The sequence below is a fragment of the Halichoeres trimaculatus genome, unplaced genomic scaffold, assembly GCF_033239565.1.
Source record: "Halichoeres trimaculatus isolate MK-OKI-2021-1 unplaced genomic scaffold, fHalTri1.1 fHalTri1_scaffold_2, whole genome shotgun sequence".
In the NCBI taxonomy this organism is placed as follows: domain Eukaryota; kingdom Metazoa; phylum Chordata; class Actinopteri; order Labriformes; family Labridae; genus Halichoeres; species Halichoeres trimaculatus.
The window spans coordinates 42,318,893-42,346,492 of record NW_027437180.1 but is presented as its reverse complement, the minus strand read 5'-3'; the positions used below and the strand labels follow the sequence as shown (position 1 = coordinate 42,346,492).

The following is a 27,600-nucleotide window of genomic DNA, read 5'->3' as shown; positions in this document are numbered from 1 at the left end:
ATCAGACCAGGCAACGTTTCTCCAATCTTCTATTGTCCAGTTTTGGTGTTGCTGTGTGAATTGTAGCCTCAGTTTCCTGTTCTTAGCTGACAGGAGGGTCACCCGGTGTGGTCTTCTGCTGCTGTAGCCCATCTGCCTCAAGGTTGGACGTGTTGTGTGTTCAGAGATGCTCTTCTGCAGACCTCGGTTGTAACCAGTGGTTATTTGAGTTACTGTTGCCTTTCTATCAGCTCCAACCAGTCTGTCCATTCTCCTCTGACCTCTGGCATCAACAAGGCATTTTGTCCCACAGAACTGCTGCTCACTGGATATTTTCTCTGTTTGGGACCATTCTCTGTAAACCCTAGAGATGGTTGTGGGTTAAAATCCCAGTAGATCAGCAGTTTCCATGTCTACATGAATAAATGCATTGAGCTGCTGCCGTGTGATTGGCTGATCAGACATTTGCATTAACGAGCAGTTGGACAGGTGAGCCTAATGAAGTGGAAGGTGAGTATATTTTGATGGTTCCGAAATCCCGACAGAAACGAGGAGTTTCTCTGGATTTGTGGAGCAGAAGCTCAGATTTATTGCTCTAACTTACTCAACTGTCCTGTCTTGAACTCCCATCCTCAGGAATCACTTTTAAATCCCAGTCATGACTTTTTCCAGTCCTTAAAAGACCTGGAGTTCATATCAGCTGGCTGAGATTATCCATCACTGTGTTTTATCACACCGTGTTTTCATATTGTGTTTTTCTTTGCTTCTGTAAGTGACTCCATATCACTGCAGATGAAGCTTCCCCCCAGTGGCTCTCCTGGGTATAAATAACGCCTGATTCACTGATTGATCACCGTGCACTGATGTGTGTCTCTCCACCCTGTGAGGACACAGATACAGCGTGGTTTTTGGATGCACGGTGTTTTAACACCTCACTCGTCAAAGAGATGAAACAGCAGGAAGGTTGGAGATCATTCAGAGGAAAGGAAAGAGCCCAGAAGAAGGAGAAGAGGGGAACATCAAGAGGAGGGGAGAGGAGCTATAAGCCGCTTGTTGGAGCATGAATACCTGTGTCAGCGTTTGTTGTGCTTGGGTACTCATTATGCTGAGTCAGCGCTGCGCCGCTCCACGGAGGAGAGGGGAGGAAAGGAGGAGAGGGGAGGAAAGGAGGCAGAGGGGAAGAAAGGAGGCAGAGGGGAGGAAAGGAGGAGAGGGGAGGAAAGGAGGAGAGGGGAGGAAAGGAGGCAGAGGGAGGGGAGGAAAGGAGGAGAGGGGAGGAAAGGAGGAGAGGGGAGGAAAGGAGGAGAGGGGAGGAAAGGAGGCAGAGGGAGGGGAGGAAAGGAGGAGAGGGGAGGAAAGGAGGAGAGGGGAGGAAAGGAGGAGAGGGGAGGAAAGGAGGCAGAGGGAGGGGGGGAAGAGGGAATCCCAGGCATGGATTTCATGCAACTTCTTTGTATTTAAGTGAAATTAGTTATCAGAAAGGATTGCTTCTTCTTTAAGGAAAACTGAGGGTCACATCCAGGGAGGATGACGGCTGCGTTGGGTTGAAAAAAAAAAAAAAATTAAAAGCTTTTCCTTCTCTTTTTGATACAGCTTCAGATGTTTACTCATAACTTTCTTTGCTCTTGTAGAAAGTTTTGATTGCTTAAAAAAAACGGCTAAACTAGGAAAAGACTGAAAAGAAAACCTCACTGTGAGTCTGACATTTTCTTCAGATGAGATGTTTATTTGTGGAGATGAACACAAAGTTCTCCATGATTACAGCTCACTATAAGAAACAGAAACCATAAGAAACAGGCTGTTTTCTGTTTGAAAAAGTGAAGGAGTGAAAAGGTAGTTTGTTTTAAAAAGCTGTAGGGTTGGAGGGTTTATAAAAAATCTGAACCGTTCAGTTTTCTTCACTCAGTTCGTGTTTGCTTTGTTCAGTTTGTGTTTTTCTTTTTTCTTCATTTGACTTCTCAGTTTGGAGCGAGTATGTAGCTCTTATCTTACACATGTGCAAGGCAAAGGAGTAAAGTCAGACACTTTGAGGCATTCAGTGTGAAAGTGGAGGATAAAACCACGACTGAGTGTTGCCAACTTAAAGACTTTGTTGCTACGTTTAATAACTTTTCAGACCTTTCTGGCGACTTTTCTTACAGGCCACTTTTCTGGAGTTTGGAGAATCTGACGTTTAGGAAAGTGTCAAATCATATCCTCTACAATAATAGTGATATAACTTTTTTGACTAAATAAATGTGTCATTTTGCTGTATTAACAGTGCAGAGACACGATAACGTATGACGCTTCCTGCTGTGTACAAACCAACAATAACCGAGAGTGAAAGTAGCACGGCAGCATCAGCTTCGTCCTCACATGAGGTTTAAAGCCAAAATAAATAACTCTCCCACACAGATTAACCACTACTTGGACTAAATTATGTGTGAGCTTTACCGCAGTAATTGGGGTTTTGCAAAAGTCATTTCGTGGCATCATCTGATACTGGAGACGGTGATGATACTGGTCTAGCCACGCAGACGTACTGCAACAGAACAGCTCTAGTGTAAGTTGGCAAACTGATTTGAATGAAACCTATTTGATGCGTTTGCCGCCACAGATCAGAGACACACTGCAGACGCTTCAGGTGTGTTTCAGCCTTTGGAGTTTATGGTGATCTCAGGTGTAAAAAACAACAGCAAACCCTGCAGAGCAGACGGACCTGCCTGATTCAGTTTCTGAACTCCTGCAGGTCCATCTCTCCAGGCTCCACTGACCAACAATCTCACTAAACTCTGACCGGCCAATCAGGGAAGAGAGGCGGAGCTGTGGGAGCAGACGTGACGTCAGCAGACTTTCCTACTTGTCAGCGTTCCTTTGATTCTTAGGTTAAATTTATAAAAACGGAAGCTGTCGTCTAACGCCTTTTTCACAGCTGTTTCTCGTGTTCCTGTGGTTGTTCATCTATTGTTTCTCAGAAGCATCAGCTCACATAAGCTACGTCATACCGTGGCTTGATGCGGATTGGTCCGTGGGGAGTGTGTTAATTAGAACGGTCGTCCAATCACCAGCTGCTGATTTTTTTTAAAGTCCCGTCTCTGAAAACAAATCTGAAGAGCTGCTACCCAGATGGACTAGTGAAATAATTCTGTGGCGGATATATGAAACTGTTCGTCTGGCGTGTCAGGTTAGCAACGTACACCAAACCCAAACGAAACCCGTGATCACAAGAACAAGAACCGAAACCATGGTTTTTTGAACCGCTCCATCTCTAAGAAGCAGATTAAAAAAACCTGGAGGAAAAAACAGAAGTGGGAGCATTTATTAGTCAATGAAATCCTGTCCTCCTCTCCTCACCATGTGCAAATTGCTTAATTAGACGTTATATATATAAAGAATATTTACCATTCCTGGCGAGTTTCCTGCCGTATCAAACCGTCCATCCATCTGTCTCTGCAACACCTAAACATTTAGCTCTGGTTTAGCAGCAGGAGGGCCAATCTGGGCTCATTCAGCCTCTCCGTTAGCCTGCGCAGTCTGCCTGTGCTGTTCCTCAGTCTTTGGCCTCATCCCAATCAACCTCGTCACCGATTCCACGCGTCTTCACTCAATAACCCTCATTAAGCGCATCGATTGGATGGTTTTGCTAAATGAACGTAGCGTACCGTCCTGGGATGGATCCAATAAAACGTTTTCTTTTTTAAAAATCTTCTAAATACAAACACTTACTCTGGCGTGGAAACTTCAGCAGCCACCCACCACAGTTGCACGCTTGGCAAACGCAGCGCCCAGCACACCAGTTTTTTGGCGAAGCTTTTCAAAAGACCAGGGAGGGAAGAGGAGCATTCAACAGATGGGGGTGTAGGAGGGAGAGTGTCAGTCTCTTTTGTTGGGAGAGAGCGCGATGCAGCCTGCCAACGTTCCCACAATGTGACCATCAGAGGCTGTTTTTATTCCCAGCCGTCATGAAGAAGTGGGTGCCACTTTTTTTTCCTCCTCCTAAAGAAATTTGTTCTCCACGTCAATCAAAGGACTCGGAGATGAAGGCAGGCGCCGTGAAAGGCTGCTTGTCAATGTGTTCGACAAGTCTGGTTCTTTAGAAGTTTTTCAATAGTGGCAATTATAGCCCGAGCAGAAATTAGAGTCTACGTAACGTACGCTCACTCACAAAGTCCCCTGAGAGCCGCGCTCGCAGAAAACTGAACCCCTGTGGAAAGTGAACACACGGTGGATGAAACCAAAACATTAAGGACGCCAAAATGGACTTGCTGTCAAATCCAGGGATGAAACTAAAACATAAGCAAACGAATAAGCAGATATTTTACCAATCCTCTTTCTCTTGAGCTTTGAAGAATGTTTTTCACTAGAGGACTCTCTGAGTGACCTTGAGTTAGTCTCACTTTTATATTTATATTTATACCTTTTCCTCATTCAACATTTAAAACGAGATTATCAGCAGCAAAATGTGTTATTTCTAAATTCTGTTTTCAGCTTCCGTCAGGTCAGATTTCCAACATGAATCTATTGAGACCAAACGTCTGTTCGATGACACTACGTCTGTTGGCAAAGTTTAGCAGTGAGAAGTAAGGATGGACTGATTACTGTCCGGGATGATTATCAGCCTCAACTTTTGCCACTTTGAGGCAGAAACATTTTGAAACTGTGTGATTTTGTCTCTGATATGCAGCCGAACATCTTTCTGCATCCACTGCTGTGACTCCAGCATCGCCCCACCCACAGTTACAATAACATTTCAGTTGCATCAAAACTTTTGAAAACTTTATTTACTCCAGAAAACTTTAGTGAGCTATTTTTTTTTTTAGTTTTCATTTGACTTTTAAAGAAAGATAAGGCATTTAGAAGAAGTTAGACTTTATATTATTCAAAAAGTTATCAGTATCAGCCATGAAAAAAACATTTTGGTTGATCTCTAGAGGAAAGTAAGATCTGACTTTGTCTCTGCTTCAAACGATTTCTTTGGTTAATGTTGTAGTGATGGTGAACTCTGCACAGGAAAAACTGATATTTCATCAAGTGTTTTTTCTTATTTTCAGTAAAAAATGTCTTTTTATACTTCATATGCATTAGCTGTGGACACTTACCAGACTAGGCTGCTCGATGGTGCCTGGTTCGATTCCCAGCCGGGCCGGTGGGCCTGTCTGTGTGGAGTTAGCATGTTCTCCCTGTACATGCGTGGGTTCTCCAGGTTCTCCAGCTTCCTCCCACAGTCCAAACACATACTCATCAGGTTAAATGATCACTCTAGACTTCCTGTAGGTGTGAGTGTGTGAGTGGAAGGTTGTCTGTCTCTGTGATTGGCTGGTGACCAGTCCAGGATGTAACACCTGGTCAGTATAAATGAAGCCTATGTGGAAGAGCTGGAAGTCGCTGTTTGTCCAGAATCTGCTTGAGTCTGGCTGCAGAAAGACCAGAAGTTCACACCCAGCCATAAAAACAGACGTTTACAGCATTAAAAACATATTCACAGCCTGGTTCAATAAACAGCTTGGGTCTAAAACGCTGATTTCACTACCAGCACTCAGCTGATAGAAGTTAGTAGGATCGTTTGATTTTCCAATCAGAGACACAGCTCAGGTCATGTGACCGGCGGGCCCCCTGCAGCTGCTCGAAGAAAAGCTCAGCTGGCGTCATGGCGAATGTGGCTGCGTCCGCAAATTGGCTTCATTTCACGGTTTCAGGAACTAACAGGTGACACGGAGGCTACGTCCATACACAGTCTATGGGTGAACCTGAACCTGAACCTGAACCTGAACCTGAACCTGAACCTGAACCTGAACCTGATGGGTGAACCCCGCCTCTTGCCCAATGACAGCTGGGATAGGCTCCACCCACCCGCCACCCTGAACAGGATAAGAGGTTCAGAAAATGAATGAATGAATGAATGCACTTCCCAGACTGTGTCAGACCAGGATATAAATGTATGTCAATAAATCTGAAACCCTCCCAGACTAAAAAGAGCACAGACTGCTGAGTCTGGGACCGGTTCATGATAAAGAACCAGAAACTACGTCCAGAGTTTATTATTTACCCACAGACGTCTCTGGTGTTCCAGTTTAAAGTGTGACCCTGTTAACTGGTGACTCTCAGCCGTTAACACAGACTGTCTCACCGACGTCACCTGTCTGTTTCTGAAACAGTAAATGAAGCAGATCGGCTATAGCGGCCATATTGGTAGTGGCAAGGGCTTCACCTACAACCATAGGGCCCCTGCCGTCACGTGACCCTCAGCTGTGCCTCTGATTGGGGGAGCTCATGATCTTAATATCATCTGAACGGCTGAGTTAGGAAAAAATTCACCCCCCTGTACAGAGGGAGACAGGAGACGTTTTTTTGAACCAGGCTGTAAAAAGGTTAATTTCTGCTTTGAAAACAGTTTTTTTTGTCTTGGTGTGTTTGAGACTTCCTGTACTTCCAGAGCCAGCCTCAAGAGGGCACTGGAGAAACAGCAGATTTTAGCTCTTTAGCATCGTCTCATATTCTCAGAGCGGAGGATGCTGCTTGGTTAATCACTGATGCTGTCGGCTGAGAGTCACCAGTTAGCATGGTCGCTATTAACTCCAAAACACTGTTTGCTCTGCGGCGGTTAAAACTTGATAGACGTTTGCTCTGTTGAGTAGTATCGTTTCTAAAAACTGACCAAAGAACAACAGTACATTTTGATGCTGAAAACAGGTTGAATTTAGTGTTTAAAAAGTGCTAACTCGTCTGAATGGATGGAGCTAAACTCTGCCGCTGTGGCCACGGCGCGTGCGCAGCTCTATGATGACGCAGACTGATAGTCCCTCTGTACGGACATACTGATGTTAGGATGAAGCGATCTGTCATTTCTCCAGTTTCCTCCTCATCCCAGCCTCACCGCTGCTGTCTCTCCTCATTTGTCTCTGTCTGTTTTAATGTCTCCTGCAGTAAATTACCCAGCTGGGCTCGAGCAGTGGTTCCTAAAATCTTCTACGTGACGGAGAAAGCGTGGAACTACTACCCTTACACCATAACAGGTGAGGTGAAATGTCTTTACCCACTGTGGCTGTCACATACACTCATGATTCACATCACATCAAATCCAGTTAGCTGCTGGGACTGAAGAAAGGGAAGCTATAACTCCTCACCTCTGCAGCGCTCAGGCTCCAGTGGTTTAACTCTGCAGCTACAGGAAGCACCAAACTTTCAGAAAGGTCAACTTCTGTTCTGGATTTCACTTTCTTCTCGTCCACTCAGCACTTCACACTGTGCGCAAATGCTTCACAAGATGGTTCGTGGGTGTTAGTGTGGTGTGAGAAAATAAAGTTTCTGTTCAGACGAGAAAAGTCAGGTCTTATCTTTAGGGATAAGCAGCATCAGCTGTGCTTTTCACGTGATTTGAGAAATGTAAATAAAATGTCGAGAAAAAAAAAGCAAAGAGGATGGATTGTAATCATGACTCACTGGTTGTGAGTGTCACCGTCACAGCTTCCTGTGTGTCACCGTGTCACCGTGTCAGCTTGAGAGGAAGCATGACGTGTGTTCCACATTTAGACATCATGTTTTTACACGTTTAGCATAAAGCAAATGTTTTTCATCCACACTGACTCTCAATGAATGCAGCTGTGAAACAAGCCAGGCTCAGTGCAAACAAACAGCCGACACGGTTCTGAGCCGCGGAGCACAGAACTTCTGTCTTTGATGTTTTAATGATCTGCAGCTGAAGCAGGAGTAACACCAGCAGGAAAGGAGGAAAGAGCATCAAATGTCTAACATCCTGTAACGCTGTTTAATCTTTGAAGTCACTAACTCTGTCTCTCTGTGTCTTTTCGCTCTGACCTGACGTCCGTGTTGGTCCACACCTCGTCTCTAGAATATACAGTGAGTATCCTTCTGCTCTCATCGACTTTCCTTTAAAACATGATTAAAAAAGTGAAGTGTGAGAAACCACAGTGACACGACATGTTGTTAGCAGCCTGGTTCATACTTTGCTGCTGACACCACCATAGACTGTTTGTAGAATGAACTTTGTACGGTTTTGGAGCCAAAATACCCTCATCACCAGCGCCGCCGTTGTGCAGACAGAGTCTGTGGTTGGAGGATCTGAGTGGAGCCAGTTGACGAAAGTTTTTTCTGCTTTACAAGAGTCTAATTTCTTCTAAACTCTCTCATGTTTCCCACCATTTCCTCCCAAAAACGATGCATTAATGACAGCTGTCAATCATTGTTAACCACAGGGGCTGCTTTATGGGTGGGCCCAAAGGTCCCAGGCCCACTAACTTTTCAACAGGCCCACCCTAAACTTTACTTTTCATTTTATTTATTTATTTTTAAAATTGGTTTACAAAGAGCATTTTAAAATGTTGTCACTTCATGTTAGTTTTGTAGTGTTGAATGCTCTGTCTCTGTGAAATGAGCCATGTTTTTTAGCCTGAGTCATGAAACATCCAGCTTTATGTGGAAAAGACTGTAGTTTTTTATTTATCTTATTTTGGCGGAGCAGCCTACTGGTGCATTAGAGCGCCACCCTTTGGTCAGTATCATGGAGAGCAACTGCAGGCAGATCTGTCGGATGCATAAAAGGGTTATAAAATGCCATTAAAGGACAGAAAAAGCAACCGAATCTGTTTTAAAACCACTCATAGTAACATTAGTGTATTGTCAGCCATTTAAATTTATTTAATTTATGAAATACAAACTTAAGTGACATAAGGCCAAGCTAAAATTTGTCTGAAATCATGGCTCCGTCCCTGGTTAAACATAGTTTAAACCCTGTTTGTAATAACTAATGAAAAGGAAACCTTTCAGACAAAAAGAGAGGACGTAAACACAAAGCAGCCCAATCATATCTTAATATCACCACAGCGTTTGGATGTGACCAATATTTCTACCAGGTGTTTTAATGTTTTAAAGTTTGACCACAGCCCATTGAGAATGAACAGGGAGACATTGTTTTTGACCTATACTGCAGTCAGCCACCAGGGGGAGCAGTTTGGTGGTGACTTCACTCTGAGCTGAGCGAGATGACATCTTTTCTTTTTAACAGTTGCAACACTGCAAAAAACTGACATCCTATGAAGTGTTTTTGTCTTGTTTTTAGTAAAAATTGTCTTATTACACTCGATAAGAGCCACATTCAACTGACCAGTCGGGAAAAGTGTCATACTTCAAGTTGCTTAAAGACAAAAATGAGGTCTGAATTGCTGTAACAAGTCAAGAAAAATCTGCCAATGCAAGAAGAAAATTTGCTTAAAACTACGATAACGTATTAATACGAGTAACTTTTCTATCGTTCCACCGGCAGATTTTTATGCTTATCACAAGCAGTTCAGAGCTCATTTTGTCTTTGAATAAGTTGAAATAAGACGGGTCAGGTTTATGTGGCTCATACAAAATCAAAAAAGACATTTTCTCCTGAAAAAAAAGACAAAAAAACTTGATAAGATATCCAGTTTTTTGCAGTGAATGAAGTCTTGAGTTGTGAGTGGATGTGTACAGGTCGCTCTGCAGTACTCGTTTGAAACACATGGGACAAGCGTAGTCAGTCTGAACTTTTGTTTCCTGCTTGTTTTTCACAGAGGTTTGGAGCGTACAGTGATGCCTCGGCTTACAAGTTGAATTTGTTCTGTGATGGAGGCTCATTACTCAAATTAAGTTTGAAGCAACTTAAAATGACTTTAATCTATTCCAGACCCCCCAAAAACCTGCAGTTTTTGTGACTTGTTTTTAAATATGGAAATGTACTTGAAGATAAGGATTATTGTATAACACACAATACAACAGAGTGTACAACAATAAAGTAGAGGTAGACCGATATATCGGCCGGCCGATATATCGGCCGATATTTGGACATTTGTCTCTATCGGCTATCGGACGTATTTTCTTTTAAAAAGCCGATTTTGATCCGTTGTATAAAATGACGCAATTTTTGATCAGGCACAAAAAAGATGAGCACCTCAAACTTGTGGAACCACTTGGATACATTACATACTTTTGTTCAAATTATATTAATAAGTTTAAATTTCTTTTTTGACATTTTAAGAAGAGTGTGAATGTTTACTACTGCTTGTTACATTGTGTGTTTACTCAGACAAAATATTTCATTGTTTTGAAAGCTGAATAAATGTTCAGAGGACTGGACACGACTTGTTGTAATAGATTTCTTTTAGTTGCTCAGAAATTGCTGCGTTTCACAAAAATGTGATAAATATATATTTATTTAACAATCGGCCTGAATATCAAATGGGAAAAATCGGCTACGCATATCGGCATCGGCTGCCCATTCCCTTTTTGACATGCCTAACCCTTTCTTCTATACACACTTTTGTTTATACCCAAATCCATTTGAATTGATAAAGGCTGCTTCTTCTGTTAAATATTGATATGTGATTGATCGCCACTAATAGCAACTATCAATTGAGTCCCTCTGTTTTTTTCCACATTTAACCAATGTGACAAAAACTTTAGCGGGATTAGCCAACGTTTTTAAGACATGTTTGATTAGTCTCAGAGCTTTAGCTTTTAAAGAGCGGGTAAAACAACAATGTCGTGACAGTGAAACTCTGAATATGGTCTGTTGATGTGTGGGAGTGTTGTGTGTGTGTGTGTGTGTGTGTGTGTGTGTGTGTGTGTGTGTGTGTGTGTGTGTGTGTGTGTGTGTGTGTGTGTGCGCATGAATCATTGCTAATTTGCGGCTGATCCCAGGATGAGTTTTTATGACAAAGACTCAGAAAAACCTTAAGAGTTTAGTTTTTGGGGCTTTTGTTCGATGTGACAGGCAGATAAAAGTTGAAACATGACATTATCAAAGCTTTATTTGTTTTATTTGACACAACAGAGTGAGAAAGTTGATTGGAACAGAGTGACAGAGAAATCTGAAGGCTCTGAAGGATGGTGCTAACACAATCAGTCTTTTTTTTAAAGACAGCACAGTCATGAGCCAGAAACCTTCGACTGGCTGAAAGGACGATGCTCTCTGTAGGATCCCCTGTTTACCACCTCCGTGATTACTCTTTGAAAGCTTTTAAGAGCTGTTAAACATAAATGCTATCTCACACACACACCAGGGAAGCTCCAGTGCATGAAATTGTTTTTGTGTCTTTTCCCTTTTTGTCCACAGTGCTCTTTCCTGCCCAAGTTTTCCATCCACATAGAGACAAAGTACGAGGACAACAAAGGATGCAACGACAACGTGAGTGCGCCGTGTGTGTTCTTTTGTGTTTTCTCACAGTTGGAGCTTCAGAGGATGCAGATTTTGGTACGCCTGTTTCTCAACAGCTTTGTTTGTGCGGACCAGGAATAATGAGAAGGAAACAGCCTGATCAGAATAAAAATGCTTCACGTGAAAACCTCCGCAGAAAGAGACCAGTCCAATCAGGCCCATTTGGAGGGTAATTTTATTCCATTGGAGAAAGTGATGAGTGCTGTTTGTTGTTCCGATCATCGCACGTGTAAACACTTTATCACTTTCCACCCGTTGGTGGTAAATTGTTATGGCTGCACAGCTCCTCCCCAGAGACTTGACCGGTTTCTTTTTGTTGGTGCCAAAGGGGTCAGGAAAACTGGGGAAGTGGAAACTTGCTGGTTTTAAGAGAAAAAGAAATAAAATCAAGGTGTGTAAAAACAGAGAGGAGAAAGAGGGAAGAGGAGATCTGAGATGTGCAGCGAGGGGCCAGTAGAGGAGCAGTGTGAGGAGCTGTACAGTGATAATTTTAGGTAAAGAGAAAGGGCCATGGAAGTGTTTCACAGCAGGAACAACAAACTGCTGCTTCTTCCTCTGCTTGTTAAGGTTTTTTAGACCTGCTGACCAACTCTCAGCTCATCAGAAATGTCACTTAGATCAGAAGCTGACACGTGGAAATTCATCTATGTACTCACTGCTGCTTTCATTATCAGGCTGAATTTCTAATCTTTTCTTTTTTAAACACTAAGCATAAATCAGAAACATGTTTATTCTAGTGCTGTCAGGGCAATTAAAAAAAGATCTGATTAATTACAGGATTTGTAATTAATTAATCTAATTAATCACATTTTAATCTCATATCTGCTGAAGGTCTCCAAATGAAGACTTTAAATTCTAGCACAGTAGAAAATTGTAGTACATGACTAATCAAATGACTTCATGAAGAAGAGAAGATTTGTAAATCTACCAATTCCTGCGTCTACAGAAGTAAACGATGTTTTTCTGAGGAAAAGCTCTTCCATCTGCTCCACAGCACACAGCATTTAAAATACTCACATTTCCAGGGTCCCAGGTTTGTTGGAGGATGGTTGGTAATGCGCCTGGATTCAGGACCAGTCTATTGGCTAGCCCTCTGTTGGACTGTCCAAAGTTGGAAAAGCAGTCGGCCGTGAAGTGACTAGCACACACATGCTCAGTTTTACTGAGTGTAGCTGGAACATTTCCTGATAAATGAACTCTAGACACTTAGTCTGTTTCCCAAAGCCCAGGTACCTTGCCTTGGTCTGATGTGGGCGTGGGGTGGGCGTGGGCAGGCATCCACATCATCAGTCGCTGCCCAAGTGCTGTTCCAATGTTAATGTCCTCCGTTTGGTTAGCATGTGGCTAACTGACGGAGGATACATGGGTGTATCCTTCTCTGCCTTGCCATGGCTATAAATACTCAACACGCAACCGTGAATCTACGAAAAAAGGTAAAAAAATGGAAGGAAAAGACGCACCAGAGAGAGACGCTCCACAGGAGGCGTGCGGTAAATTCCAATTCAAATGTAAGCAACAAAATACGCCTCTGAAAATAACAACTTATACCATGTCCAACACTTGACTCTTTTGTGCGTCACTCACGTAACTATAATTACTGAGAAGCTGCACCTGCAGAGTGTCAATGATGGGACAATAAAAAAGCAAGAAGCGTAGAAAAGTGGCAAGCTATGACAATGTTTGTAGCCGTTTGAGCTCCTAAAGTATAAACTTTCCAAGCACTGTCTACAGTGCAACACGTTATGTGAGACAATGTAACTCCAATTAGATATAAATTTGTGACAGGAATCTGATGGTAAAATATGCCTTTGTAGGCTGCTCCATTAGCATCTCCTTTGAGCAGAGGCAGGATACTTTCCTTGGATTGGAAGGAAGTGGCTTCAGAGGCTCTGCCTTCAAAGGAAAGGTACCTGGGCTGTGGGAAACAGCCTTAGTCTGTCTTCTTCAGAGATGGGAAGCTTGTGCATGGAACTATGTGGCTGTTTACAGCCAAAAACAGAGCAGTGATGGCTCTTTAACTCCGGTGGACCAATCAGACTTGCTCCTGATTGGTCAGAAAAGGGAATCGCTGACGTCAGTGGGGAGGAAAGACAAACACCCACAAATTTCACTAAAAGACTTAATAAAGTGACTTTTGATTAATATAGGACCTTTAAACCCTAATGGAGATCCCTTATTTTGGATTACATAAAATCTCACAACAAAACACAAACTTTTTACTTTTCCAGGATCTTATTATTAGTGTGCTTCACTGTTAATCTCCACAGACTGACAGAAACAAAGATGCTTATGAATGAGTAATCCAAAATCAACAACGTTAGTCGAGTTAGAGTAGCTTGGCTCTTTCTTTGCCGACAGATTTCCATTCACAACCAAGAAGCCTGCTGTCATGGGCCTTGATCTGAACCCTTCTGTTTGTGTCAGCGACTGTTTCTCTTACTGATCTCTGTTAGCAGATATCTGCGTTAGGGTGCAGACAAAACTTGGTAATTACCAAGAGTCTCTCCTCTAACTCCCTTTTCGTGTCTCAAATTGCGTACGATGAGCTGCACAGGGGGGTCGGAAGTCTTCGCCTGGGTATCTGTTATCCAGCAGCCACGCATCAGGAGCCGAGGAGTATTTGTGTCGCCCCCTGAGGCGAACTCAAAGTCTGATGGTATCTGATGAGATCTCGTATTTGTAGAAATATGAGCATGCTTCAATTTCTCCTCCAGAAATCTGTGCGGCAGAAATAAGCTCATTTAAACACAAGATATCTCATATTCGACATACGGTAGAAAACAAGACCTCTGTGGGTGATATGAGTTAAACCATGGGGGCAGGTTTGGCAGCTCCCACCGTAACACGATGCCAACTATACAGCTCGCCCTGAGAGTCTGCCAGAAAGCTGCTTCACTTTTTGGACAGCTCGTTTCACTTTGGGGTTCGGCTTTTCTTTTTTTTCTCAGTATTTCACGATGCTCCTCGGTTTGTATGGGGATATTAGTCACAGGATGAGCTGCTGTCAGAGCCACGACAGTGAGGAGGACAAAAGCTAAAAAGAGAAATTGCTTTGAATAAATCACAGCAGCAAATTCATTTGACTGCATTTTTATATTTTTGAAATTCATCATTGATTTGGCGCTAATGCTCCGTGTACATCTCCATGTTTTGATGCTCACTCATGTTTTGTGAGCGAGAGGCGGACAGGAGCGACTGTTATTATGTGTTAGACATGATGTTTGAGATGCTCGCTTTGTTTGACAGGACGAGGAAACATATCAGAGACTTTTCCGTTAAATCAAGCAGAAACGTCCAGCGGGAAGAATCCTGACACTAATGACGGTGCTGTTGCCTTGATATGTGCTCAGTGTGTGTCTTTAGTGCACATGAGCAGAAACACACACTGCTGCACTCCAGTCAGCCATTCAACGATGCAGCTGCGTGACTTTGTGCAGCATCTCCAGGACACACAAACAAAAGCCCTGCATGTTTCATGACATTGTGTAACCGGTTCATGAGTGGGTTACGCACGTTTGCTTTGAAGGAGGCTGTGAAATATATATGCATGCAGCTGTGTTGTGTTTTCTTTTGTGCTTGGTGGCATAATCCGTCCACTCGGGATGTGGAGCAGCTCAAGGAAGAACAAAGAAAAGATTTGTGGAGAAAAAGAGGGATACATGTAGGGATGAAATATGGATTGAGGTGTGATTGGATGGTTGGAGTCGAGGCTGCAGCATCCAGTGTCAGACACATGCAGACACACACGCGTCATGATCCCCTCACGTTTCCACATGAAGCTTTAAAATGCACACGAGGCTCCTGTTGCTCCCGTAACCTCTGGAGTGTTTAACCGCTCAGCAGGCGACAGAAGAAGAAAACACATCTGCTCCATGGTTTCTGTCTCTCCTCTGGCTGCGCGTGTGTTATGTGACGACGCATGGAGGGTCAGTGTTTAATCAGACACATGCATTGCATCACTGCAGGCTCTCGCACATGTTCCCTGGTCATGTTGAGTCAAAGCTCGTCTCATTTTGAGACATGTTGAAATAGAAGATGTGACAAGATGAGGAAACATACTTTTTATTCCTCAGGGGAAAATCTGTCATGAGCATTAAGGATACATGCAGCTGAATCCAATTTAAATAACATTTATGTTCATGTCAACGGGGTTTCCCTGGTTAAATACATTTTAGATAAATAGATACAGTGAAACTCAGAAATTAAACCATGAAAGAGATGAAGTATTGCACAACTGGAGAGTGGGACCGCTGCAGCACGAGGCGCCTGGCTGGGATGATGTGCTTTTCTCTTCATTTCATTCTTGGATGATTTTTGGAGTTCTGATTCAATTCAATTAGATATTAGATATTTCTGATTTTTAGTTTTAATTTCCCCAAAAAGTGAACACCACTTGTGAGTCTGTTTTTAGGATTTAATCAGGAGATCTAACATCTTAACTTTGTTTTCAACCCAGCTTTTAAACAACAACCAAAATGAAGGACTTAGATTTAACACAAAAACAAAAATCATGATTTAGAATCATTAAACACAAAAAATCCTGATACTACTATACATTGATTTTTTCTCCCATCCCTAAAGCTGCGTGTCCACCAAGCAGACCGGTTCGGTCCGTCTCGGTACGGCGTGCAGTTTGTGGCGTTTCCACTGAGTCATCCTGGGACAGATCCCCAAATAACAGAGATGAGCCGTCCCACTTTTTGGGACCCTTCTGTATGGGTGCCAGACTGAACTGATCTACTGTCAAAAGGTGGAGCAACACACTGCAGATCGTTGATTGGTCAAAAGAATCATCACTTCCTGTGTGACAGCAGCTGTGTTTCTCCTGGCGGCTCACAGACTTCTCTGAAACAAAGCTTGATTGTTCTTTGTATCAAAGAGCTACATGACAATCACAGAGAGGACCAAATGCTGCATGTCTTCATCTGTGCTCTTTGTTTACTGTGTCGTGTTTTTCTTCTTTGTTGGATTTATTAGTGCGGTAAACTGTGTTTAGCTGCTACGGCGTCACGCTATTATTTAACAGCTGGGGCTTTCAGCATCCAGCTTACACACCGCCTACCACTAGAGGGCACAGTTTGCTGTGGGAACACAAACAGGATCAGGTTTAACTGAACCAAACTGAGCCAAACCGTACTGAACTGAACCAGACTGCTTGGTGGAAACGCAGCTTATAAGGCTCCATACATGCAAGGATTTAACAAACCTAAAGGCACTTTTCCAGTGAAAACAGTCAAATTTGAAGTGTGGTTCTGTGCTTTTTTGTCTTTATTTACATTTTTGAATCAGGAAATGTTGAGGTTATTAAATCACTGAGCAATGATGACATACTGTTGGTTGTGTAGTTGGAAACTGAATGCCAGGTGATTCTTTCAGATGATGGGAGCAGTGTGTATGCTCATATCCTTCAGGGAAATTTAAAGAGGGGCTGTATTCGTTTCTTTTTGTGCTTTTTTTTGTCTTAAAACCAGAGGTTGGCAACTAAGTTTGGCCACAGACCAATTTTTCTTCCTAACCAACTCAAAAGCCAAAATTACACATTCATCAGGCAAAAGCTTTTCCTTTTCATACAAAAAAAAAACTTACCCATATTGTTATATCCTGTACGAAAACGTAAATTAATAAAGTTGTTTATTTAAAATGAATTGGATTTGCTACAAACAGCCGATATTAATTGGCAGTAAAAGTAAAAGTATTGGCATCAGTGTTTTGAATAATATAAACTGCAGCACTTACCTTCAGTGAAACGCCTTTGAGCAGTCGCAGTGTCATTCCCCTGCTGGTTGGTATGGCCCAGAGTCACACCACTCCAATATGAACCCAGCTGAAGACATACACATGGCCTGCCTGTGTTTTTATTTGCCCACCACTGCTTTAAACTGTCCCTGTGGTACCCCTGTTTTATCTTTATATGTTTCACAGCTCAGAAATCCCCATTTGTCCTTATTCAGCCTCTGTCTGAAACGCTTAGCTCCTGTCTCTTTAAGGCTCCCCACTCCACAAACCCCCACCCTTTGATTGGCCAGCCCTTCAGAGGCCTCAGAGGTGTTGTGTAAGACCCGCCCCTCCAGTTTGTCATGAACCAATGATCTCATCACTTCAGCAAGATGCAAAGATCTCATGTGGATTTCGTGCTTTTATTTTAGAACAAACCGACAGATTCAGAGATTTCTACTCACGTGGATATGCAGAGTTTGAATAATTACATCACAATGATATGGGAGGCAGACCACCCCCTCTTTAAAGATCTCTGGAGCTGGAGCTGGAGCTGGAGCACTCATTTCAGTTCATCTATTGGGCAAAAGCTATTGATAAACCTTCATCGTGTCCCACTTATGGTTGGATTTCCTGCCTCCTCAACAGGATCAGCTTGTTGTTGTTTGTTTGTTTTCTTTTCCTGAGCAGAGTACCGTCCAATTCTCTCTCTTTTTCCTCCACTTGGTCTTCAGAGCTCTGTTTGTTTCTTCACACTGGAAAATTGACAGTATTATGTGTTGTAACAGTTTCTGGCGTAGACTCCAGGTCAGAGCGAGTTGTAGCCAAAGGAACGCTGCTCATGCTATCGAGACATTAGCTCCTCCCTTATTGGTGCATTGATCTTAATGAGCATTTCCTCTTTAAGGAGCACAGGATCTGTTTGTGCCACACCTCTTAGCCCTCCAAAGCTCCATCCTCCACCTTGTTATCTCCCCCCAATAACAACAACAACAACAACAACATGGCTGCCAGCACTAATGAAGAGTTTGTTCCCGTCTACAGGAAGTCCTGTTGGGCACGTTTTGCAGCGTTAGATCTCCACAAAACGACATCCTGCTGCACAGTTTTCTTCACCTTGGTTCAATGATTAAAGCAGAGACAGTTCCCATTTCCTCACTGTGAAACAAAAAAAGGGACATGTTGGAAAACTGTGAGGCTTTCATGACTACAGACCCGGGACGTGGTTTTCTATCACCACAGCAGACATAAGCAAAGTAGAGATAGACCAATATGGTTCAAGGCCGATGCGGATTATCAGGAGCCAAGGAGGCCGATATTCAATATTTGAGGCCGATATTCACTGGCAGCAAAAGTGAAAATTTTGGCGTCAATATTTTGAATAATACAAACTCCAACGCTTAATTTAAATGTCTTTAAGCATCTGTTTATTGAACAGCTCCCAGGCTCATGAAGTTTAACAAAAACCTGAAAAAAAAAACTTCATGGGAGTCTGCTGCCTTCAAAACATATATCTGCTCCTCAGAGTTTCTCCAAAGGGCAAAACTTCTTCTCCTCTCCGCTGTGTGTGAGCACACCGTGTATGCACAGCTTTCACAGCTGATTGGCTGTTACTTGAGCCATGGCTCTGTGTGTAACCAATCAAACGGTGCTGTGGCTGGGAAAATGCTAGGGACAAATACGGACTGCAGACAGCGGTGCACCTGCATCAGAGCCAAAATAACACAGTCTGAGTTCATAGTTTGGAATTTTAGATTAAAAAAAGTAGAAACTGATGTACCTCAAAGTGACAAATATCTGCACCAGTAACTAGGGATGGGCAATGAATATTCTAATAGTCCTTTACAGAAAACAAAAAAAGAATTGTTCATGTAACGATGGCTTTGTCCTGTCTGTAGCTGGTTGCAGGTTAATGCCAGAGCTGTTGCGCATCAATTAAAAAAAAAAAAAAGTAGGTTGAGCGGGACAGGAAGTTATGAAGGAAACCATCTAAAATCAGATTGTATTCCATTTGACCACAGCAACAAACTGACAAAATGAACAGAGCCAGACCAGGAAGAAACAGGTTGGTGGATTTACAGCCAAAACAAGAATCAAGAGACGCTCAAAAATGGATTGGAAAGGGTGCAAACTCCAAAAAAATGAGCAAAAATGAGGTACAGAGCAATCTCTGTGAGGTTAGTTTAACATATCACAAGCTGCACAACAAAAACTTAAATCTTATGAAGTGTTTTTGTCTCATTTTGAGCACAAATTATCTTTTTACACCTGATATGATCCACATTCAACTTATCAGTCCAGAAAATGTCTTGATTTCAGTTAAATAAAGTCAAAAATGAGGTCTGAACTGCTTGTAACAAGTAAAAATAAAAATCTGCCAAAGGAACAAGAGAAACTTGCTTGAAAATTTGCTTGAACTAGAATAATGGTTTAATACAAGTGACTTTCTGTTGTTTCATTGGCAAAGTTTCTTTCACTTGGTACAAGCACCTCAGAGCTCATTTTGTCTGTAGATAAATTGAAACAAGACATTTTTCTGGACTGGTCAGGCAAATGTGGCTCATATTAAGTGGGAAAAAGATATTTTCTACTTTAAATAAGACAAAAACACTTGATCAGATTTCAGCTTTTTGCAGTTTGTCACAGATCAACAGTCAGTGGTAGACTTCATCACCCAAGAAGAAGGTTTGATGATTGATGTCATGTCAAAGCGTAGCTCGCTTCCTCCACGGCCACAGACCAGAAATAATCTCTCAGGGGCTAAACTCGTGTTTTTGTGTCTCCACTTTGGCGTCAGCAGTTTTTCTTTAGGGAGGAAAAGCAAAGGTTTTACTGTCAGAGCCCTGATCACCTCCCTTTCCTGCATGTATTCCCACCACATCCCCCTCAGCGCTGCCTTCCTCTCCCTCCGTGTCACTCCATCCCTCTCCTCTAATTACACACATTACACACCGTCTCACTGTCCTCCACCAGCCGCTCCATTTTCACTTGTTTACCTCTCCTTTCTCTCCTTCACCGCCCCAGTCTCTGTCTCTCCTCCTCATCTTCATTCCTGTTGCCTGGCTGCACACACGCATGCCGACACATCACCCTTATTGTGCAGCAGCGCTCCTCCGCCTCCTGTAGGTGACAGGGTGCAGGCAGAGGGTTGGAGGAGCGAAGGAGGAGACGGCAGGTGGAGCGAGGTTACGAGATGTCTGCAGAGAGGAGGGAAGAAATGATGATCAGCTCATTCAGAAAGGGATCATGTATGACGAGCTGGAGCCCTGATGGTAACGAAGGCGTCAGACACAGGCGCCGTGCACCACCTCATGGGCCTCCAGGCGAGTCCAGTGCTGACTTCTGGTTTGGCTGAACATTGTTTTACCATGTCCATGGGATAGACTTATCAAGTCTACTAAATATTAACCTCAAGCAATAATTTAACAGTTGGTCATTGGGCTGATATTCCACTTTTATTAAACACAGAAAGAGAACGGATCATGTGTTGAAATTTGCAGTTTCTGTTCTGTCCACTTTGTCAAATGTCAAGTTTACTCTTCAAGATCAACAGAGGAAAACATGTTTGTAAATACTATTTTCTGTATTATTTGTTTAAAAAATCATTAAAACATGAAAAAGGTGTTTCAAAAAGCATTTTGATAATTTATACAGATAAAATAATTCTCTTTGTGTGTGTCCAAGAAATCTGCGTCAACCTTGTTACCCAATGAAAAAAAAAACCCTATGAATCAGCAATGGTTTGCTCCAAAGTCACATGACCCCAATCAGCTGAGGTCCCATCCTTTTTGGTGTGAACCTTGAAGAAAGTGCGTCATGTTTCAGCTCCTCATCATCAATATTTCATCAGAATGATCGTCTGTACATGGGGCGCGTTAACTGTTCATGAGCTGTTACCAACATCTTCAGGTGTTCGTACTTTAAATGTTTAAAAAAAAAAGACAAAGTGCAGAAATGTGAGCTGATGGAGGTCAGGTGGTGCCATTTTTGAGGTCTGCAGTTAACACAAGGGACAAAAATGCAGAAAATGTTGACTGTTACCCGTCTCAAAAAGGTGATGTTGTAGAGACAGGTTTGTCCTGTCAGCTGTTACATGTGGTTTTTGTGCCATCACTCTTTTAGATTTTGTCTAAACTGTGAAATAAATGATGAGGGACATTTCTAGGGAGTGTAGTCTGACAGAGAAATGTTGAATAATTCTAAATTTAGTATAAAATGGATTATGACTGAATGATTTTGGAAAATAATCTAATTGAGATTTTTTGGACCAATTTTGTGATTGTGACTTAACATGCAATGTTTTAGAGGGTACACTTATCTTCTGCATTATTCACTAATTGAAAAAGAAAAAGGAACACTGTGAAATTTTACTGACGTCCAGTTATCAGGAGAAGCAACAAACCACACAAACAAAGTGAACTATGGGTATTATGGAAGATCGAGGCCACGAGAAATAAATAAATACATAAATAAATAAAAACGTCCACATTTCAGAATTCTTTCTTGAATGTTAAAATTCTGACTTGATCTGAGAATTTTTTTTTCTCATAAAAAAACAAAAACAAAAAACAAAAACAGAAAAAAGATGGATCCTTTTTTTTCAGTGGCCCTAATCCTCTTCCACAGAATTCTGACATCAATCCCAGAGTTTTTACCTTTTTTCCCAGAAAAAGATAGTGATGGACATAAAAAAGATTTTTTAAGATTTATTTTTTATAAATTTATTATTATTATTTTTTTTTTAAGTGGCCCTATTCCTCTTCTGTATGGGATGCTCTGCAGATTAACTTTTGCATGTTTTGAGGAAGAACGAGTTCAAGCTTCTGTATTTTCTCCAGGTCTGTGTACATGAAACTTTTTTTAATTGCAGCGATTTGAAAACTGCAGTACATCACATTGGGATGTAGGTTTCAAATCGATTAATGTTTTTTCATCACTTAAATATTTATGAATTCATCAGAGCTTAAGCTCTCCAACTAATGAATTAAGTACACTCCAGGTATTTCATTTGCAATCAAATACAAGATGAAACAAAAAAGCACATATTTTGTCACTTTTTGTGTACCTGAAATGTTCCCCCGATGTAGGATCACTCCATTACTGCCCCCGTTGTTGGCAACACTGTAAATGATTTCCAGCCTTTGTTTCTCAAAGGAAATCAGGTGACAGCTTTGAGATCACAGAACCAGAAGAACCTCTGAGGGGAAGTGGGGATGCTTCTCCAAACCTCTTCAAACCGCTCCTCTCTTTTTGTTCAGATCTTCGACACAGAGCTGAAGGACCAGGAGAGGGAGGTGTGTTTCGTCGACATCGCCTACGATGAGATCCCCGAGCGCTACTATAAAGAGTCTGAGGTGAGCTGGTGTGTGGGTGGGTGGGTGTAGACGCTCTGGGGGATGGGGGGCTGATCGCGTTACAGAGGTTTCAGTGCAGTGGAAGCTGAAAACGCTGGAAACGCTCTGATTTAAGTCCTTGATTTCCAGTTGAACAGCGCTCATTTCCTTGTGTTTGATCTCCCACTTGACTGTGTTTTTGTTGTTTTGTAGATGCGTCTTCAGAGCTTAAATTCTCACTCTAACAGAAACTTTAGAGGCTCATGTCACTCAGGTTTCCCTGGAGTCTAAAAGCCTTTTGTACCACAGCCTCTTTAAATATCTGAGCTGCTCATTGTTCAAAGATAACACAGTGCCTCAGCTCTGATGAGCCTTAACTGAGATTCATCAAGGATCAAACTAGCGTTCACTCAGGCATCTAATCTGTCCCCCCCAGAGGGATGTTGTTTACCCTCCGATGTTAAAGATATTTATTTTCCATACAGGACCTGAGATATTTCAAGTCAGAGAAGACGTCCCGGGGAATCCTGCAGGAGGGCTGGAGGGACACTCAGGACCCCATCATGTGCTCGTACAAACTGGTCACAGTCAAGTTTGAGGTGTGGGGTCTGCAGACACGGGTGGAGCAGTTCGTACACAAGGTCAGAGGTCACCTGTAGGTCACCTTTTACAGCCTCTAGTCAAAGGTTAAAGTCACCGTGAGGACTTCAACAACAAAAAAGCAGGGCTGCCAGTATTCTACTGTTATTTAACATTCATATGCTGTTATAGAATAGAATAGAATAGAATAGAATAGAATAGAATAGAATAGAATTACTTTATTGATCCCAAACTGCCCAAACTGGGAACTTGTTATTCTGACATCAGCATTTTACGGAGTAAGTAAAAAAATACAAAAATAATAACAATGATAAAATAAAATATATACATATTCACTCTAGTTACAGCTCAACCCACAGTATTATATTGTAAAAATAAATTATAGCACATGCTCTGTAAAATAACAGAAAACTACAATCAGCCCCTGCTGCCAGTATTTTACCCTAAGTTTTCAGAGTGTAGTGAAAAGTTTTACAGTGTAGAAGTTGAGTTAAAAAACAAATATAATTCAACTACACATGAACGTTTTACATAACTGAAAATAATAATTGAGCTGAAACAGAATTTGAACAACTACCTTAACAAGTTAAGTCAACTAACAACTTTAAATCAACCTTAATCAAGTCAACTTCTCCTAACTCATAACTTTAAAGCAGCCCTTTAACTCAATTTATTACATTGAAACAACAAGTTAACCTTTTCAACGTATGGTTATGTATGGTTATCACAAAAACTTCAGAAATCTGTTGTCATATTGACTTAAAATAATATTTTACAGTGTATCAATTTTGGCCAAAGGTGTCTCTGCATTGACACTAAACCAAAAAGCAAAGAACACAGAAATATCACGGTGAATGTCGGTCGTTGTTCTTGTTTTTGACCTTTTGACCGTCTTAGCTGTTCAGTTTGCTTTATTTCTTTACTTGATATTATCTTTAGTAAAGGACAAAATAAAACATAAAGGCATTTACAGTGATCACTGTTATTATTATTATTATTAGTATTAGTGTTAGTATTATTAGTATGACTATAAGTATTATTATTGCTATTATTATTCTTTATGCCTGGGAAAGCAAATGTGTCAACTGTAGATTGCTACAAACACCTGTGTGACCACAGGAGGATTTCAACAGGTGAGATCAAGTCACTACAATGGCCATGGCCGCCAATCTGCTTCAAAAAAAAAAAAAAAACGCCACAGTTTCCGATACTGGGTTTACGATGCGATTTTCTAACAATTTTTTAACAGAATGAGCTCGCAGACAAAATATGACTGAGAAAGATTCCTCAAAGTATTTCTGCAACTGCAAAACACAAACCATGCAGCGAATGCAAAATTTAAAACACACACACACACACAAAAAATTAAAGAGAATTTCTTTTTTAATTCTCTGAAGTTTATTTTAGATAACAAACAAATATATATTTTAAAGTATTTTTTTGAATGAATCTCATATCAAAATGACTAAATGAATAACACGAATGCATAAAAACTATAAAATATTTTTTCTCTTATTAGAAAAAAATCAGAGATAATTCCTTTTTTAACTCTGAACTTTATCTTGAATAACAAAAAAATAATTTTTGATTTTTTTTTTTAAATGAACCTTGCATCAAAATGACTAAATGAAAAATAGAAATTAACAAAATGTTTTCAGATAAACAATCTGAGGTTTGCACATGTTCCTAATTAAAGATTTACATGTTTTATTTAGGGTGCTCTGTTGTTTCGATAGGGCATCAAATTTATTTTTTATCTCATCCAATTTGAATCCTTGCACATTGTTTTTTTGCAGCAGTACGATGCATTTTTACATCCCTTACACAGTCTATGAGCCAAACTGAGACAGTCACATTAATGTTATTTGTTGATGATGCTGTGCTCCAGGTTGTTCGGGATGTGCTGCTGCTGGGACACAGACAGGCCTTTGCCTGGGTGGACGAGTGGATTGGTACGTCTATCACCACCTCCTGTTGGCTATCATTTCTCTTCTGATAATATCAGTCATGTTTGTGTGATAACTGTTTGTTCACCAGTCAAGGTGCATGAAAGTTCACGCCATCTGCATCCAGCTCTGTCATTGCTCACCCTGCTTGTTGCTTTACTGCACGGATCCTCCGCTCAGCGTCTCTTCACTCACCCTAAAGACAAACACTGAGGCCAGACACGCTCAGTGTTTGAGTCGAGTCAAACCTGCACAATAACAAAAATCCTCTGCACCCCCCTCTGACATGTTTCATGTGAGCCAGATTCATTTATTTTGATCAAAGCCAAATAAGATGTCTTTTCTAACTGGATCCACAAAAATGGATTTAAACGTGGAAAACAGGAAATGTATGTGACACACGGCACAAGAGGCAGACGTGTTTGCAGCCACAGATGCAACACGTTTGCCTCTAGATGGTTTTTTCATCGCTGAAGGGCTTGGAATCAGAAAAAGCCATTATCTTTGCCATGAAACATATTCTCCTTCCCTCTGCAAGCGCTAACCTTTCTATCACAACTCCCTCCAGCCTGAGAGCTTCAGATGCTACTTTAGTCCTTTCACATGTGCGGTGATAGCGCCTGGAGGATGAGTGAGCCCCTCCGAGTGTGACTTTCCTGTGCTTCCTGAAATCCAACCTCTTATGAAGGTGTGGATTGTCTTTGCTTCTCCTTTGTCTTGAGACACCATTTCTTTCCTCCTTTTCCTGCTGTGGCTCTGGCTCCTTAAAGCTCTCTCCATCATAGGAGACGGATACTCTGTCACAAAAGCTTTTAACCCTAAAACACTGTCCTGATTTGCTTAAACCCCAACACTTACCTCCCAGAATGCACTCTGGCCACCTAACCCTCTGCGTCCCTTACTGTCTGTCAGCGTGGAGTGCCTTGACAAGCAGAGGCGTTACCAACATTTTGACCCTCGTTCCAACCCCCCTTCCCCTCTTCCAGATATGACTTTGGATGACGTGCGGGATTACGAGAAACAAATGCATGAGAAAACCAACATTAAAGTTTGCCTTGAGCAGCAGGAGCATTCCACAACAAACTCATCTTCACTGGATGACATAGAGATCCATGACAAAGCAAGCGTATGTGTCCTTTTCATTGTTTCCTTACAACATTGCTTGTGTTGTTCCTCATAGTTTACATGTTGGTGACTGGTCAAGTCGTTTTAGAGATGCACAAACTTTACATCCGTTTAGGGCTGGGCGATATGATAAAAATCATTTATTTCATATCAGTCGATATCGATATTTATCACGATCAGCGATGCAGGATATATCGGTGTCAGTATCAGCATCTGCCGATGTTGGTCATTAGCTGCCGGCACTTTCAGAGCATCTTGAATGATCTTTCAAGACCCCAAAAATATTTTTTTTTCTGACTATTTAAACACCAAAACTACCTGAGAAGAGTGGACTCTCCTCTTTCATGTCTCTCTTCCTGTTTTTGATCCAAAAACAGACAAAACGTACTTTTTTGATCGCAATTTTCTCACAATTGTGCCGCTCTTTCTCTCAGAACTACCTCGACACATCATCTCAGAGTGTTTTTTTTTTTTTTTACCGATATCGATATTGGTAAATATCGGTAATCGGCCATAGCAACAATATTAATATCAGTCATCGGTATCAGCCAGGATATATAAATCAAATAACTACTACATCAAGTTTAAATGCTCCATTACTCATAAGTGAGTTGAGACGACGTCAGAAGTTTTTTTTTTTTTGATTTGGTTTATATTTTTTCAGAGGTTGAGAACAGATGTACTGAAGAACATTACACTGCAAAAAACTGAAATCTGATCAAGAGTTTTTAATTTATTTTCAATAGAAAAAATCTTTTTAGACTCGATATGAGCCACGTTTGCATGACCAGTCCAGAAAAATGTCTTGTTTCAAGTTATTCAAAGACATTAATGAGGTAACTTTTAACAAGTTGGAAAAAAAATGCCAATAGAACAAGAGAAAAGTTACTTGCATTTTAACATTATTCTAGTTTTTTTTTTCTGAAATTGTCTTTTTAATTGGAAAAGCACTTTTCGTTTTCCATTACACATAGCTTTCAGTATCTATCCTACTATCAATCAATCAATCAATCAATCAATCAATCAATCAATCAATCAATCAATCAATCTTTATTTATATACCCCCAAATCATAACAAATGTTATTTTAAGACACTTTACAAAAACATTCACAGGTCTAGACCCGTAAATGTTAATAAAATGTTATTAGCAGAAACCCAACATGAAGACAAGATCAGGAGTCTGATCTGATCTTAATCCACCATGAGGACAGGACTCTGCAGTTTTTAGCTAGTCCATGTACGAGTACATAAAGTCTGAGAGACTTTGTCCATAATGCTTTCCAGATTCTTCTTCTTATTTTTTCTTTGTAAGTCTTTTCAGTTTACACTTTAACATGAACCACAGAGCTGGGGAGCTCACCACTTCTAGATCAAATAAAAAAAATAATAATCAAAAAAAAAAAACAATGTGTATTTGGTTTATCTCAACAATTAACAGCTAAAGTCAGTGAAAGTCTGGTCTTGCGTGTTTTTCATACTCGTTCCATTTAGACCACAGTTTGTGATTATCTTCTTGTTGTACTCTGAGGGAAAAATTTTATCTTTTCCATGATCTCATGCACAATATCCATCCATTCCTCTGAGGTGGGTGGATTTACTGTTAACGGTTTCCTCGTTATGGCTTTTTTACTGGCTGCCAATGGTAGACCAAGTCGTTTTTTATCGTTCATATTACAACTCACTGACAAGAAATCACCAAGTTCACAATTTCACACTTGAAAGGAA

The 27,600-nt window shown here is 41.3% G+C and overlaps 1 protein-coding gene across 1 annotated transcript in view; it reads left to right on the top strand.

Moving 5' to 3' along the window:
• The window catches only part of LOC141805494 (cytoplasmic phosphatidylinositol transfer protein 1-like), a 120,192-nt gene that overhangs the window by 86,915 nt on the left and 5,677 nt on the right, over positions 1 to 27,600 (top strand). The window contains exons 3-8 of the mRNA XM_074690587.1: positions 6,883 to 6,971; positions 7,808 to 7,815; positions 11,054 to 11,125; positions 22,129 to 22,224; positions 22,689 to 22,844; positions 24,692 to 24,755. Of these exons, the coding sequence (XP_074546688.1) occupies positions 6,883 to 6,971; positions 7,808 to 7,815; positions 11,054 to 11,125; positions 22,129 to 22,224; positions 22,689 to 22,844; positions 24,692 to 24,755 (485 nt within the window). The remainder of the gene's footprint in view (positions 1 to 6,882; positions 6,972 to 7,807; positions 7,816 to 11,053; positions 11,126 to 22,128; positions 22,225 to 22,688; positions 22,845 to 24,691; positions 24,756 to 27,600) is intronic.